The sequence below is a fragment of the Cannabis sativa genome, chromosome 8 (genome assembly GCF_029168945.1).
Source record: "Cannabis sativa cultivar Pink pepper isolate KNU-18-1 chromosome 8, ASM2916894v1, whole genome shotgun sequence".
NCBI lineage: Eukaryota > Viridiplantae > Streptophyta > Magnoliopsida > Rosales > Cannabaceae > Cannabis > Cannabis sativa.
In genome coordinates, this window is record NC_083608.1 from 9,282,510 (window position 1) to 9,299,598 (window position 17,089).

At 34.3% G+C, this 17,089-nt stretch overlaps 1 protein-coding gene across 1 annotated transcript; it reads left to right on the forward strand.

Moving 5' to 3' along the window:
• The first annotated feature begins 293 nt into the window (after positions 1–293).
• LOC133030138 (ubiquitin-conjugating enzyme E2 2) lies at positions 294–3,242 on the forward strand. The gene is made up of 6 exons (XM_061102359.1): positions 294–574; positions 1,232–1,364; positions 1,465–1,490; positions 1,638–1,727; positions 2,236–2,324; positions 2,918–3,242. The coding sequence occupies exons 2-6, from the start codon at positions 1,240–1,242 to the stop codon at positions 3,044–3,046; spliced, it is 459 nt and encodes a 152-aa protein (XP_060958342.1). The 5' UTR covers positions 294–574; positions 1,232–1,239; the 3' UTR covers positions 3,047–3,242.
• The last annotated feature ends 13,847 nt before the right edge of the window (positions 3,243–17,089 follow it).

Here is a 17,089-nt window from a genome sequence, read left to right on the forward strand (position 1 = left end):
TTTTGGAGCTTTCTTCCTCTTTATGACTTTTTTCTTTCATGGTGATTTCAAAATTCTTTTCTAGAGAATTTTGGGGTCAACAATAACTTTAGATATTTAATTCATAAAAAAAAAAACAATTAAATGTTATATAAATGTATAAATGTTACATAAATATTTTCTTTCAAAAAATATTAAATATTTGTGCTGTAAATATCTACTTTTAAATGTATTTTCAATTTTTTTTAAAGCCATAAAACTATCTTTTAATTCTTAATTAAAATGAAAGTTTGTGAGAGCCACACATATGGATAGCATATATTATAATACATATTTATGGAATTAACACTGAGAGTAGAGAGAGAGAGAGCGGTGACCAGTGGTGGGCTAAATAAATATATATATATAGCACATATTATTTAATTTTAACCTAATAATAATAATAACAATAATAATTTCTTGTTGTTTCTCATCGAATTTTCTTTTGTTGTGTTGTTTTTCCCTTTCTCGGGGAAATTGGAAAATTTTCTTCCTTGTTCAAAACAACTTGTGCTGCTCACTCTGTAGTTGAAGCCGTTCGCACCGTTCCTTTCAGGTATGCCCTTTGAGCTGCGATTTTCGTTTATTGTTATGTAATAATTTGATTCTGAAATGAATGAAGTTCTTTGTGTGTTAGTTGATTAGTTACGAAGAAACCCTAATTTTCTCTTTCACCGGGGATTTCGTTCGGGTGCTAGTTTAAATATCTTTTGGATTGTATTGTGGATCTAGGGTTCTGTTCTAGGATAAAGGTTGTGGGAAAATTTATTGTGCTGACCCAGTCACCTAGGTGAGTTATAATTAAGAGCCTTTGCTTTGGAGTTGATTCTCTTCTAGCGATCTGCGGTTCAATTGGGTTTTCTATTCCTTAAGTATGTTAGTTAGTTATATGCAAAACATGTGATGCGGTTCATATTGAGGTAGATGCATCTATATCCAAAACATGTGATCTAGATGATTAAATCGGTATACCAAATCCAGCTCACAATTCAAGATTTTATTTCTTGTGTGGGAAACACTGAATTGGATTTCCGTCAACTGGTTAAGTATAAATTCATTTTATATTGCTTTTTGGTTACGAGGATCATTTCAAACTTAATTGCTTGAATATTTGCTTTCTTTGAATTTCTACTCTGTACACTTTGATCACACTTCAACTTTGTGTTCGCAAAAATGAATTTAATTTTGGGTATCTTTTTATTGATGATATAAGCGGTGAGAATGTCGACTCCTGCAAGGAAGAGACTAATGAGGGATTTCAAGAGGTTGCAACATGATCCACCTGCGGGAATAAGCGGTGCTCCTCAAGATAATAATATTATGCTATGGAATGCTGTTATATTTGGGTATGTCTAGAATCAAAACAGTCACGTCTTTCCCTTATCTTCGTTTTGATGATTTAGTTGTAATTGTATCCTGTATTCTTACTTGTTGCTTTGATTGCAGACCTGATGACACACCATGGGATGGAGGTGAGAGCTTAAAGTCTTGTACCAGCTAGGATCTGAGGAGGATTCTATTTTATTTTACAATTTTCTTTCAAGAATTTATTTTGTCATCTACGACTGTGCTTATTATGAAGAAAATTTTTATATATTTGGTGGTATTGCATCTTCTAGGTACGTTCAAATTGACTCTTCAATTTACTGAGGATTATCCAAATAAGCCACCAACAGTGCGGTTTGTTTCTCGAATGTTCCATCCTAACAGTAAGTAGAAAAAGCATCTAAACATGCATTAATCTTTTTCTTTTTACTGATTTGATGTAGGTGATCACTTTATTAATCAACAAACACCCACACAGTGTCTTTAATTTTGTACTTTGTTGTGTCAGTGCAGTGTTAGATAGTTTTCCTTCTTGTCCTGTTATCTAATTTTGCATATCTGTTCTGCCTTCACGTTATATGATTTGAAATTGTTTTTTTGAATACATAAAAATGATGCAAATTCTGGCTTTTAAGCCAATGAAAATTAGGCAATCTCTTTCTAGTTTAAATTGAACCTATGCTAAAGTCAAATAAACTTGTTTACTATAATTTGCTTTAGCTTTGGGCCTCTCTAAAGTAGCCCAAGCTAGATGCTACTTAGTGAAAATACAGATGAATATGGGAAGAAATGTGGCGCTGTGTTTGTTCATTCGTTTTCTATTCATATTTACATATAAATATGTCAATATATATCTATATTGATACCTTTTTGTTGCTTGCTCTTTTGCAGTTTATGCAGATGGAAGTATTTGTCTGGATATTCTACAGAATCAGTGGAGCCCTATTTATGATGTGGCAGCTATACTTACCTCTATCCAGGTATAAATAAATTACTCTTCCTTGGTTTAGATATTCTGTTACAGTCTAGCTAATGTCTCCCAAATTGTCTGGGGTTAAAGCTATCTTAGGGAAAGTATGTTCCGGCTACACTTGCATAGCATACCCTCATTGAGTCATTAATAGAGGCCTTACCATGTCTATGATACTGATTTATTAACGTAGGCCTTTGGGCTCTTTACAGTCCAATTTTTGTTTTTGGTCCTGGCATGCTCGTATAGTGTACCATCATTCAGTCATTAATTTAAGTTTTTGGCTCTAGTAAGTCCCAACTTTTTTGCTTCTAATAATTAATGGCACCTACCAAACCTTTCTTTATACACTACGATCTACTAGGAACTAGGCAAGGCAAGGTGGGTGGGTGGGTGTGTGGGTGTGTGGTGGGATGTGTTAGGGTGGGGACTCTAGATTTTGGAGGAAGCATGTTTCAAGTTTTATCTTTTGACCATCTTACTAATATAGTGGTGGGATGTGAAATTCCTTTTTCGAGTCTGGTTTTAGGACACAGCTTCATGTCCATCTTTTGTATTTGTATTTATGACTATCATTTTAAGCCTTATCTGCTGTCATTGCAGTCATTGCTCTGTGATCCCAACCCAAACTCTCCTGCAAATTCTGAAGCGGCACGGATGTTCAGTGAAAACAAGCGTGAATACAATAGGAGAGTTCGTGAGATTGTCGAGCAGAGTTGGACTGCTGATTAATTGTTCTTGCTTAAATGCTTCAAAACCTTTTAAGATTCAGTCGAAATGGCCTGTTTAAATTACATTTTAGATTCTGAAAATGAATTTGCTCCAACTACATATTCTCTCTGATTACATGAAATGTTTGCTTGGCGTTCACGAACGCATGTTTGGCCTATCGGTCATCTGTATCCAATGTCCATTTTATTTGCCTCTATTTTCTTTTTAATTTTCTTTGTTCTCAATGTTTTCTGTTTTAATATTATTATTTTATCAGATGTGAGTGAAAATGAAGGTTGGGGAGTAAAAAGTCCTAAATCTATACAAATATATATCGAATTTTTATTTAAAAATATTTTATTCAAAAATAAGTTTTAACTAAGGGGAATTATAAATAAGAATAATTTTATTATCAGTTATACATTTTTTTAAATAGCGTATTTAGAAAGTATTATCACTATAAAAGATTAACTAATCAATGTAGTAGTTAATTTAATTATTTTTAGTATTATAATAAAAAATAAATATTTATTTATATAATAAATAATTACTTAAAAATTGTTATAAAAATTAATAAATAGGATGGTGTAAGAAAAAATTAGGGTTATTATTTTTGTATCTTGATCATTTAAAATTGTTATTATTGTATGTATTTGTTTTTTATTATTTTTTTTTTGAGAAATTTCACTGTTATTAAAATTGATAATCGTTTACCGTAACAGAGAAAATAAGATTTGAGATTTCACCCATCCAACAGACATCTTCATCTAACTCAAGAGCGTACTTAGCTAAACCATGAGCAGTTTGGTTAGCATTTCTCTTAACATGAAAAACAGTTGCTCTTAAGAAGAAGGATAAAAGACAACTAACATCCACAATTAAATCATTAAAACTAGAAAGATTCTTAGATGGAGAGTTAATAGTCGAGGATACTCGCAATGCGTCAGTGTTGATATGTGTAATTTGTAATTGCAATTGCAGTGCCCAATTAAGACTATGGAAAAGTGCTTTGGCCTCCATTTCATCTGATCGAAAGCATCCTTATACTGGTTTGGATATAACACCAATGACATTGCCTTGATGGTCTCTTACAATTGCACCGACCCCCAAGATCTTAAGTTCCTGGTTTACAGTAGCATCCACTTTCACTTTTAATCCTGAAGTGTTCGGTGGTGTCCATGGAACATTGTTTATTTCTTGCTGATTTGTTGCTGGCACAAGGACGAGACTGGTTTTGTTATTGCAGGTTACATACTGCTGCTGGTTTCTTGTTCTAGCCCGACCATATTTTTCAAGATGTGAACTTGCAAATGTAGCAATGACATGACTAGTTTTCGACACTCCCCATGAATGACCCTATTTCTTTCGTGCCATATAGCCCACATGGTACAAACAATTAATTCGAAATCTTGCTTAGAATGTAGGGTGGATAAATGGATTAAGTAATCACCATTGTACATATTATGGGCATGTGTATGATCAATGGTGAACTTAGTTTCTCTCCAAACCATCCTTGCTTTGATGCAACTAAAGAAAGCATGACCGATCGATTCCCACGTATTATTACACAACGAGAAAGTTGCAGAATCTATCAATTTCCTTTGGCACAGACCAGTAGCTACAGGTAGAGCATTTTGCATTACCCTCCATGCAAAAATTTTAACCTTTGATGGTAAGTTTAAACTCCAGAAAGTTTTCCACCAATTCCTATGAGAGTTTGAACCACTAGACTCACGTTCCTCAGCCAAATTCTCAGCTAAGTGAAAGCCTAAACTAACTGTGTAAGTAGTGTGGTGCCAAATGAGACAATCATTGGATGGAAAGAAGCTAAGAGGTATTGTGACAATTCTGTCCACATCAATAGACTGGAAGTATTGATTTAGGAGTGGTATGTTCCATTCTCTATGATCAGTAATGAAGTTGGCCACGGTTAAATTATCTGGACCATTGTAGCTAATTGCTTTGAAGTCATTATGGCCCGGTATCCATTTGTCAAAACCAGCCAAAACATTGAAACCATTGCCAATCTTATAACGTAGTCCTTCAACTAATAATTCACGTCCCCAATAGATTCCTTGCCAAGTGAGTGAAGGTGAGTGACCAAATCGTGCTTCCATAAAGTTTTTATTTGAAAAGTATCTATGTTTAAGCAATCGACTTAGCAGAGAATTAGGCATTTCAAAAATTCGCCAAGCTTGCTTTTCTAGAAGGGCCTTGTTAAAATGCACAAAGGAGCGGAAACCCATTCCACCTTCAAATTTTGACTTACATAGCGATTTCCAACTTCTCCAATGAATCTTTGAATTATCTTTGTTAGAACCCCACCAAAACCTGGCCATCATGAATTCTAGTTGGTTACAGAAAGTAGATGGCAATCGGAAGCAACTCATGGCATATGTAGGAATCGATTGAACTACTGCTTTCAAAAGTACCTCTTTTCCACCTACTGATAAGAGTTTCTCATTCCATGCATGTAGTTTTTGCCATATTCGTTCTTTCACGTCACTGAACATTTTCTTTTTATCACACTCAGAAAAAGCAAGAAGTCCAAGGTAACGTTCATGACATTCACTGATAGGCATGCCTAATGTTTGATGGAAAAAATCCTGGGCTTCTTGTGTGGTGTTGGGTGAGAAGGACATAACTGACTTCATTGAATCCAACAATTGACCTGATGCCTTGTGATAGATATCAAGTACCTTTTTAATAGCAATGACCGAACTGTTTGTAGCTTCACAAAAAAGGAGACTGTCATCCACGAAGAGTAGATGTGAAATCAATGGGGCATGACGTGTCAAACGTAAGCCTTTAAGGTTCTGAATCGATTCTTCACTCTGTAATAGTCTCGATAAGCCTTCAGAGCAAATCAAAAATAAATATGGTGACAAAGGGTCACCTTGCCGAAGACCCCTGGTAGGTTGGACATAACCCACTTCTTCGCCATTAAGCATGAATGAGAAGCTTGTGGAACTTAGACAACTCATGATCAATGAAATCCATTTGTTATGGAATCCCATTTTACGCATAACCTCTTGAATGTAGAACCACTCCACTCTGTCAAATGCTTTGCTCATATCCAATTTGAGCGCTGAGTAGCTTCTATTCCCCCTTGTTCTATGTTTCAAGTGATGTATCAATTCAAAAGCCACAAGGATATTGTCAGTGATGAGTCGATTCAAGAGAAAAGCACTTTGAGTTTTAGATATTACAGCTGGAAGAATAGCCTTAAATCTGACAGCAAGAGTCTTTGAGATGATTTTGTAAATGACAATGCATAGGCTAATCGGTCGAAAATCACCCATACCACGAGGAGCCTTGATCTTTAGGATAAGTGTGATGAGTGCGTGATTAATGGACTCCATACTACAACCATCATTCAAAACTCCCAAAACAACTTAGGTGACCACATCTCCAACAATGGACCAATATTTATGGTAGTACATTGCTGACATACCGTCACTACCCGGACTTTTATCTAGATTTATTGTTTTGAGAGCATTGTAGATTTCATCACTTGTAAAAGGCGGAATCAAAGACTCATTCATAGCAGCCGTGACTATAGTAGGTATAGTTGCAAGTGTGTGGTTTAAAGCTTCAGAATTCATTGCAGTAGCAGTGAACAAATCACCAAAGTAGGCTGTTATGATTTCAGTCATACCTTGTTTTGAATGGACAACATTTCAATTGTTATCAACCAGAGACTTAATGGTGTTATGTTGTCATCGAGATGATGCATAGGCATGAATTTTTTTTGTGTTTTGATCTCCATTTTGCATCCAATCCACACGGGAGCACTGCTGCCAATATGCTTCTTCTTGAGCTAGCAAGTCATCTAAAACATTTTCATGGTGTTTCAATTATTCTTGGACAACATTTGGGGTTCGGTCTAAAGCATTATTCAAGTCTGCTACCTTCTTCTGCACTCAAAATTTTTTATTTTTGAAGTTGCCAAATTTCTGTTTATGCCATTGTTGAAGTGAATCAGCACACCTGCTGAGATTGTTTTTGAAGACAGCAGCATCATTTTCTATCAAAGACTGCTGCCAATTTTGTTGAATTAAGTTGGTAGCTTCTTCTTCTTGTAACCATATCTTCTCAAATGTAAACCTTGTGTGTCTGATACGTTGCTGATGTGATGAATTAAGTGGCAGAATTTGGACAGCAATAGCCCGATGGTCTGAATGGTTAAAGTCAAGGTGGTGTGTAGTAATTTGTTGAAAAGTCTCACACCAAAGTGTGTTAACGAAGCACCAATCTAACCGCTCTTTAATTGTATCAATTGAATGTATTCTTTTAATACATGTAAATTGATCTCCTTTAAAAGCTTGTTCATGCAATTGGCAACAATCAAGAACATGTCTGAATTTATCCATTTGTGCCTCATTTCGCAAAGCCCCTCCTGACTTATTATGATTTGACAAAGTTTCATTAAAGTCTCCAATTACTAACCATGGTAGCAAAGGTGCAACATCTTTTAATCTCTCTAAAAGTGTCCAAGTGTGGTGACGATTATGAGCAGCCAAAGCACCATAAAAGCAGTAAACTGCCAAGTTGGACCATTTCCACAAGCCATGTAGAAATCGAAAATATTTATATTAAAATTTAAGAGGGTTACATCTACATCATCTTTCCAAAGTAACGTCAAACCTCCACTAAGACCAACACGTGGGACTTCACGTCCATTATTAAAATGTAAAACACTACGAAAGTGAGAAATAGAATTAGGATCCAACTTAGTTTCCATGATAAATAACACACTTGGGGATTGCTCTTTTACAAGCAATTTGAGATGACGGAAAGCACTCAAGTTCCCCAAACCACGAGAGTTCTAACTAATGATTTTCATGGCTGATTGCGAAGCTGGACCTAAGACTCCGCATTGCTGTCATTTGCACCAGTAGAATCCATTTGGTCAATAGAAACATCAAGGTGGGGTTCATTTTCAACTGACAAAGGAGAAATGAACAATTGTGTTTGATTGCCCATGCACCTTTTAAGAGTTCGCCTCAAGCTAATTCCCTCCGATTGCCTTTTGATAAGACAATTTGGTGACAAATTTTATTTTCCACCTTGCTTTTTTGCACCAGGAGTAACTATTGGCTGCGACATATTGTAAGTATTGCAGGGAATTAGAGTGTCAAGTTGGCATGTTTTTGTTTGCTTGAATGGACTGCTTGTTGGAGGGTAGGTTGCATAAACATTTGGGGCTCTGTTCATTACAACAAATGGGGTAAAAACCCCAGACAGATCAGTAAATGCATCACTTGTTTTAGGCTGTGATGTTGAGCGGTTCATAGCAGCAGAGTGTTGCATAGTTTTGTTGGTAAGAGCATGGGATGCAGCCATTGGTAGTAATATTGCTGGTGTGAAGTCAACAGAAGGCCTTGATGCATTGTTGGCTTGTGTAGTGAGGGATTCAGCAAGAACAGACTTGTAATTTTCAAGAGCAGTGTGTAGATTTGAACATCCAAGTGAGATGGTGTGTGGATTGGATGCTTCTGCAAGTATTGGTGTAATGGTTGTTGTGACAAAAGAGGCTATATCACTTAATTGAGAGGCTTCGCCTTTAATCAGTTATCTTGGATGTGGAGGATCTTGATTTTTTCAGATTTGGAATTGCCGAGATGAGGGAATTTTTGGCGAAACGAGTGAGCAATGGCCAAGCATCACCCTTTGAGAAGTCAGTTCGATAGCGGTCATAACTCGAGATCGGCAGTGGTGAACCCTTCATGGTAGGCCTATATTCCAACTCTGGTTCTTCACCATTGTCCATCTTTTCAAGATAAATTAGGCACTTATCAAAAGGATGCCCCAAATGCCACACTCCATACAATATTCGGGTAGTCTTTCATATCTGAATTCTACCCAAAACTTTTCCTTTGCTTGCTGTAAATTTATCATTCTACCTCTCAACAATGATTTTGTTGTATCAATATTAACTCGGACACGTAGAAAAGGTCCCAACCCCTCGTTGAGAGAATCCTCATAGACATCTACATATTCACCAATGATGTTACCAAGAGCTTTGGCAAGCCCTCTAGTTTTGTTGAGAAAAGGAAGCCTGTATATCTGAACCCAAAAAGGAGTAAAGATGAGGGAACCATAGTGAACATTCTATCCAGGCATAGGCGAGTGAAATACGATATGATGGTTTTGAAAGTGGTATGGCTCTTTAAGTAGGACCCTTGCCTTGTCTCCTGCGTAGCCGAAACTTAGTGAAAACATTTCAAAAGACTCAGTAATCGTGACAGGAAACCAGCCATTCCAATATTGTGCCATTTGGTTCTTGAAGGTGGAAAGCCATACTTTTTTGGTAGTGAGAACCTTGGCATATAACACATGGTCAGAAGTAGCATGATTATCAACAAAAGCCATATCAGTTAAATCGAAAACAGATTCCTCATCCTCTGTTTGTTTCATAGGTTCTTTCATCTTATTCGTGTAAGGATCCGAGCAACCGGAGATCCAATGCAGAAAAGATAATTCAGTTATTGATAGGAAGTTTGTGAAAAAATGCAGAGAGAAAACTAGGAAAAAACAAGAAAAAACTGCCTTAACCGTAGAAAACTGCCACAGAGCACCAAGAAGTGGGCAGACGCTCTAAATTTCTAAATTTTGTATTTGTTTTTATTATTGTATTTTAGCATTGTATTTATTTTGTTGTATTAGAGAAGATTTATTAATTTATGTTCTGTTATTATTGATTAACATATTTAAAATTTATATGATAATATGAATATAAATTTTAAATTGTTAATATAACATTCATAAATGATATTTTTAAATATTTAATATTAATATATTTTTGAAATTAAGATTATTTTTTAATTGACATTTATGTATATATTTGAAAATAATTTAATAGATTATTAAAAGAAAAATAAGAACAAAATTATGTATTATTTTTTAATTATGTTATTTTAATATTATTGATGTTTATTTTTTGAATTACAGTAATTTTTAATTGTGGGTGATATTTTAATTTTTTTCAACTTATATAAAATTGATTCATTGATAATATGCAAGATATAATTAACAAACAAATCTTAGAAACTCTTTCTTCACAATTAAGCCCTTGCTTAGTGAAAATTTATAAACTAGACATAGTTTAATTTTAGAATTATAATTGATTAATCAAAATCAATTAATTGAGTCTGACAAGTAGTATTGTCTCAACTAGTATGGGGACCATGAGCCTATATATCTGAGCTTCCAATAAGGAGACCCAGAATTTACCAAGTAAACTCACTAACTTATTAATTCCTTGTGCATCCACTCATAGAACTTGGAATTGCACTTTCATTTATATAGAACGCTATATATGTTCCACGATATAGATACACTATTAGTTATCCATTGTTATAATCCCAATAATAAATGATCCTCTATAGATGATCTACAATGCATAGGGATAAAATTATCGTTACACCCTTTCAATGTATTTTATCCTTAAAACACTTGCCATAAATGATATTATAGTGAACTAATATAATCACTAAAATGAGATCTCAATCATTTATCTTTATTTAGCAAGCTCGAAGGAAATCATCGTTTCACTTCTATGTCTAGAAAGAAGCTATAGATTCCATATCTATGTTTAGCGCTCCCACTCAATTGCACTACCAGGTTCCCAAAATGTACGTATCACCCTGACCTAAAACTAGGCTTAATTAACAAATCAAAGAACATGTATAATACTCTTGAGATCGAACCTAACCATGTCAGGATTAAGATCATTTGATCTAGGATCAACTAGGTGATATTGAATTGAATAGATATTACGGTAAGTTTAACATATCTGATTCAAAGTTCAATATCGGTCCCTTCAGATGCATACTCCATGCATCCAACCCAAGCTTTACTTTAACCAATTCCCTGGAAAGGACATAACACTTATCCAAGGTGGAAGTAAACTATGTTGTAGATTATCATATGAGTTTAACCCTGTGTACTGAGAAGTCTAGGAATATATATTTAATCACATAATCTTGATTACTTTCCACTGTGCTGACGACACAATAAACAAGAACATAAACATGATAAGGGTTTGGATGAATTTATAAATCAAATAAACAAATAAATGATAACATGAACCAAATGACACACTATAAGTGATGAAAATACTTCTGTTTCTTTATTGATATTTTTTTTTGATGAAATTTCTTTATTGATATTTAAAAGATAGAGATTACATTGAAATGGAGTTTTATTTAGGGCATAAAACCCAACAAGTACATAATTTCCTGGTTATTGATCTCGAATATGTGTTACTGATAAAAATATACATATATGAAGTTGTTAGTTTGTTTTCAAGTTGTGTCTAAAACATATAACTTGAAGATACTTAGATGCAATGGGGGTTTAGATATGATGTATAAATCATGAATTCTCATATTCTAGTATTTCACACTATTCTCAGACTTTGTGATTAATTACTCAAAAATATATTCTAGAAGGGGTGAAAGTTTAAATTTTATAAAATAATAGAGTTTATTGTAAATATTATAATTAAATAGCTTAACTGTTAAAAAATTATAATAGAGACTTGAATATAAAAATAAAATTATTAATTTAATTGCTACAATGGGTCTTAAATTTTTAAGAAATAGTTAATTATAGTTAATTTAATTCTTAAATTTTTTTTTACATGTTTGTAACCTGTTATTACAAGTCAACAAAAATGTAACCAACATGGTTACAATAAAAATATAACCATTGAGTAGTCACCCAAAATATATTCCTAAGACTTACTATTAATTATTTTACTTATTTTACTTATATTATTTACATGATATTTAATTAAAACATGTATATATACGTGTAAAAATGGAAAAATTTTACATGTGCACAAAAAGAGTAAAAAATTAACATATATACAAATACATAAAGAAATTAACTTTTATATGGTAATATATAATCTAATTAGACAATATACGTTATCATCATCAATAACACATTCGTTACTCTTTGCCTAGAAAAAAAATGACAAAGACACCATTGTTCTTGGGCGAAGCTTTTTGAAACAAAAAATCAACAGCACAATGATTTTTTTTTAAAAAAAAAACTTCCTTATTGGATTAGCCAGGTTGACAAAAAAAATATCAAAAACATCAATAGATCAATAACAAAATCCCATAGAACAAAGTTGCTTAAAAATTGGTATGATACATCCGAAACACAAATCTTAAAATGAACTGGGTAAGATCTATACAACATAAGCTTAAATTATAATTTCAGTGTTGCAGATCATATAATAAAGAGTAGAAAAATTGTTAATCGGAGCTTCCTATTAAATCCAAAATTATATTCGAAACATGTATGAAACATTAGAAGCACAAAAATCGAAATGAGCAGGGTATGATCTGTACTACCTAACCTTAATTTGTTATTTATATGTTACAAATCACACTAGATTGAATTGAAAAATTATTGATCGAAGCTCCCTATCAAATTTGTGACCTCAAAAAGTGATCAACCGACAGCGAGATCATATGAATCTGATGCTTGCCACGTGTTACACAAACATAACGAAAATTAGAAAACTCACTGATTTGTTATAGAGGTTTGCCCTCCTATGATAGCGGGTAATGACCTATTCCCCTTTTAGTTAATCAATACTGAGGGTTAATACTATCCAGATCACTACAGATGAGATCTGCTATAGCACCCTTAAGGATACAATATATGAATCAAGAATGGTAAATCTCAAGTGATAGTGCTTGTATGGGCGTGAAGTGAAGAAGAGAGAAGTTGTCAGACTTAGGTTTAGAGCTTGGAGGCAAGTATTAGGCTTAATTGAGCTTAGATTTTTCTAGGCTAGAGTTAAGGCCTTTATATAGGAAGCCTAAATCCTAAATTATAACTTGAAACCCTAGATATTCGTATATTTTATTAGTTAATTACAAAAGACAAAAATGCTCTTGAACTTGGATGTTATTCAGCTATTCTGTTGGGCTTTTATGGCCCAATTCCCAACCCAGAGGATGTTGTCCACGTGCAGAAGTGCACATAAAACCCTACATAACTCCTCTTGGCTAGCCAGGCCCTTGTGGAGGATAGGCTAGCCAACCATGGTGCAGTCCCAAGGTTCGTCGGCCATAGGGTCGGCCACCCCCTGTGAGGGAGCTGGTATGTCACTTGATGCCCGTTTGAGTGTCGGGGTCTCCGTTTGCTTAGGTGTTGGCTTGGCCTTCTTATTGGTGAGTTGTACTGCCACGTGGCACTGATTTTATTCTTGTACGCATGCCACATCAGGAAGTCAAAAATCGGGATTACATTTTCTCCCTAAGTCCCTATGTAGATGTTTGTACGAACATGGACTTTACCAACTATGTTGGTGCAGTCGGCACTGTTGTAGCCTTTGCTGAATAAAACTTGCTACATTTTTAATCTTTTGAAACACTTTGCCTTGACTGTCTGATCTTATTTGCACTACTTTAGTTTTTTTTTTTTAATGTGTAGGTGAAGTAAGTGAAGAAAGGGTCCCACATGTACTATATAGGTACTTTTGGAAGAAAAGCTTTTTTTTTTTTTCACTTTTCACATCTCACTTTCTCTCACTAAAAAATTACATTAGAAGAAGCTCCTCCTTCTCTCTAAAGGGCTGAACCTATCAAGTATTATTTTTCAAGGATTTTTGTACTGTTTCTATCTATTTATTAGAAAATATGAGAGAATTAATAAGAGAATAGAAACAAATCTTGAATTAAGATTGTTTCAACAAAGTAGATGTTCATCTATAAAATATATAAATAAAACAAAGTATTTATATATTAAACAATTACATACCAAATACGAATATATATTATTTGAATATATTTAGTGATTATATATAATTCCCTCCATATATATATATTAAAAAAAGATAAGAATAATCTTAAATATGCAATTATACACTAATGATAACAACCTTTGTTATTACATTCATAATTTGAACTTAGGTGTATGGTTCGTTGGCCAACTTGCAACCTGTAATATATTGCTTGAAATTGTTCCATATCTTTTAAATTTTCAATGTTCCAGCTTCCTATCTCAAGTGCTGATACAATTCACATGCAAATTTACCTCTAAAATATTGGAAATAAAAAAAACTTAATAAGTTGTTACAAAAAGAACCCAATATATATATATATTTATATATATATATTATTGACTGAATAATTTGGACTAGACTTCTAAGCCACACTCGCTCGCTAGATTGACGAGAATGAAACAGTTGTTAAGTGGTAATTATAAGAGAGACATAACAAATTTATAGTAGTTCACTCCTTGTATCGCGCGACAATAATAGAATGACGTGTACTTTGAATTTTTATCTCTCACGAGATGGTATTGTTAGTGTTTATAAAACACTTAAGAAATATATAAATCACAGATCCGTGCTTTAATATAGAAAACCCTAAATCATAAATCTATAAAGCCTTTGCTAAATTAAAGAAGAAGAAGATGATAAAATATGAGCGGAAGCACTAACCTGAAGCCATTGTTGGAGATTGCAGAGAAGGTTTTGATCTTCCAAGAATACACTATTTTCTAGAGTATTTTCTCTGATGGGGAAGGAGAGAATACAAAAACCCTAGTGTTTCTTGGGGACCACTACCTATTTATAGACTCATCTTAGAATGAGTTTTAGGTATTTATAATTTGGCCCCTCAACAAATTATAAATTAACTTATGGTATCTACACATTAATTTCATGACAATTTAATACCCTTTTGATACCCATAACATAATTGGTTACTTAATTTTGTATCACATTTTATAATAGCATATACATTATACATATGTGCCCACATAGGATTTTTAATCCAACAATCTCCCACTTGGGCAACATATGTTACCTGATAAATGTATAACCTTATGAGCTCAAAATTTGCTATTACGTAAAGGTATTCACAACAATCTCGTCCATCAACTATACCCATATAGGATCAAAGCGATTTTCGTCATATCAATCATGACTAAACCCATCAATGGTCACATATACAAATATAGCCAAATGACATAGATCAATCATGGATGTGTAGCATGGAAATTACATGCAATGTGAACCGAACATGCCTATTTCCAACTGGTCCTCCTTAAACCAAAGTGAGGTCAAACTTAAACATAACAAAACAGAGTGAATAAACTGAAAACTTTATTTCTGATCAGAAAATAACCAAATACATAAATGTCTTAAACAAACATAAAGCAAAGAGAATACAAACTCCCACTAAATCATGATATCCTCAAGTAATACTACACCCATATGAGCAGTGTGCTCATGAAAGACCTTGGGTGGTAATCCTTTTGTGAGCGGATCCGCTATCATGGAGTTTGTCCCAATATGCTCTATGGAAATCTATCCACTCTGCACTCTTTCTTTCACAACTAGGAACTTTATGTCAATATGCTTTGACTTGGATGAGCTCCTATTGTTATTGGAATACAGCACTGCTGATTTATTGTCACAAAATATCTTAAGTGGTCTTTCAACATTCTCCAAAATACGCAGCCTAGTGACAAAGTTTCTCAGCCATATTCCCTGATTTGATGCCTCATAACACGCTACGAATTCAGCTGCCATAGTGGAAGAAGCTACAAGTGTCTGTTTGACACTTTTCTAGGATATAGCTCCTCCAGCTAACAAGAAAATGTAGCCTGATGTAGACCTTCTGCTATCTTGGCATCCAGCGAAATCAGAATCAGAATACTCTACGACCTCCAAATGATCTGACTTCCTGTATGTGAGCATGTAATCTTTTGTTCTCTGAAGATACCTCATAACCCTCTTGGCTGCTATCCAATGGTCCATACCAGGGTTGCTTAAATATCTGCCTAACATCCCAACAATGTACGCAATATCTGGACGCGTACATACCTGAAGATACATTAGACTCCCTACAACTGATGCATAGGGAATCTTTTTCATTTCTTGAATTTCAAGGCTGCTTTTAGGGCATTGTCTAAGACTGAATTTGTCTCCTTTAGCAACAGGGGTATCACCTGGTCTACAATCTTGCATGTCAAACCTTTTGAGTACTTTATCGATATAGCTCTTTTGTGATAATCCAAGAATACCTCGAGAACGATCTCGACGTATTTGAATTCCTAATACAAAAGAGGCGTCACCAAGATCTTTCATCTCAAATTGCTTAGACAAAAATCTCTTGGTGTCGTGCAATAAGCCTATATCATTAGTAGCAAGCAATATGTCATCGACATATAGAACCAGAAATATGTATTTACTCCCACTGAACTTGTGATATACACAATCATCAATAATATTCATCTCAAAACCGAATGAGATAATTACTTGATGAAACTTGTGATACCACTGACGAGAAGCTTGCTTGAGTCCATAGATGGATTTCTTTAATTTGCAAACCATATTCTTTGGGTCACCAACCACAAAGTTTTCTGGTTGCTCCATATAAATTGTCTCATCAATGTCGCCATTGAGAAACGCTGTTTTAACATCCATCTGATGTAACTCAAGGTCAAAATGAGCAACAAGTGCCAATATTATCCTAAAAGAGTCTTTCGATGAAACCGGAGAGAAAGTCTCTGTATAATCAATGCCTTGTTTTTGAGTATAGCCTTTTGCTACAAGACGTGCCTTAAATCTCACCACATTACCATATTCATCCTTCTTGGTTTTAAGTATCCACTTACAACCAATTGGTTTTACACCTTCTGGTAATGGGACAACTTCCCAAACTTTATTGTCTTGCATAGACTTATTCTCCTCATCCATGGCATCAATCCACTTTTGAGAGTTAGAACTTTTCATGGCCTGATGCAAGTTGATTGGATCATCTTCCATCATTCCAATTTCATCCTCATGTTCTTGAAGAAATACAAAATAGTCATCTGAAATAGCATTTCTTCTCTCTCTTGTGGACCTCCTTAATGGCTCTTGTTCTTGAGGGTGTTGAATTTATTCTTCTGGAACAATAGCCTCATTTTGATTTGGGAGTTGTTCAACATCGTCTTGCTGAGGTTCCGGATTCATTTCTTGATCAATGACAGGTGTGGAAGCCTGAACATTGTCAAAAATGATAGCAGGAACTGAGTTTGAAT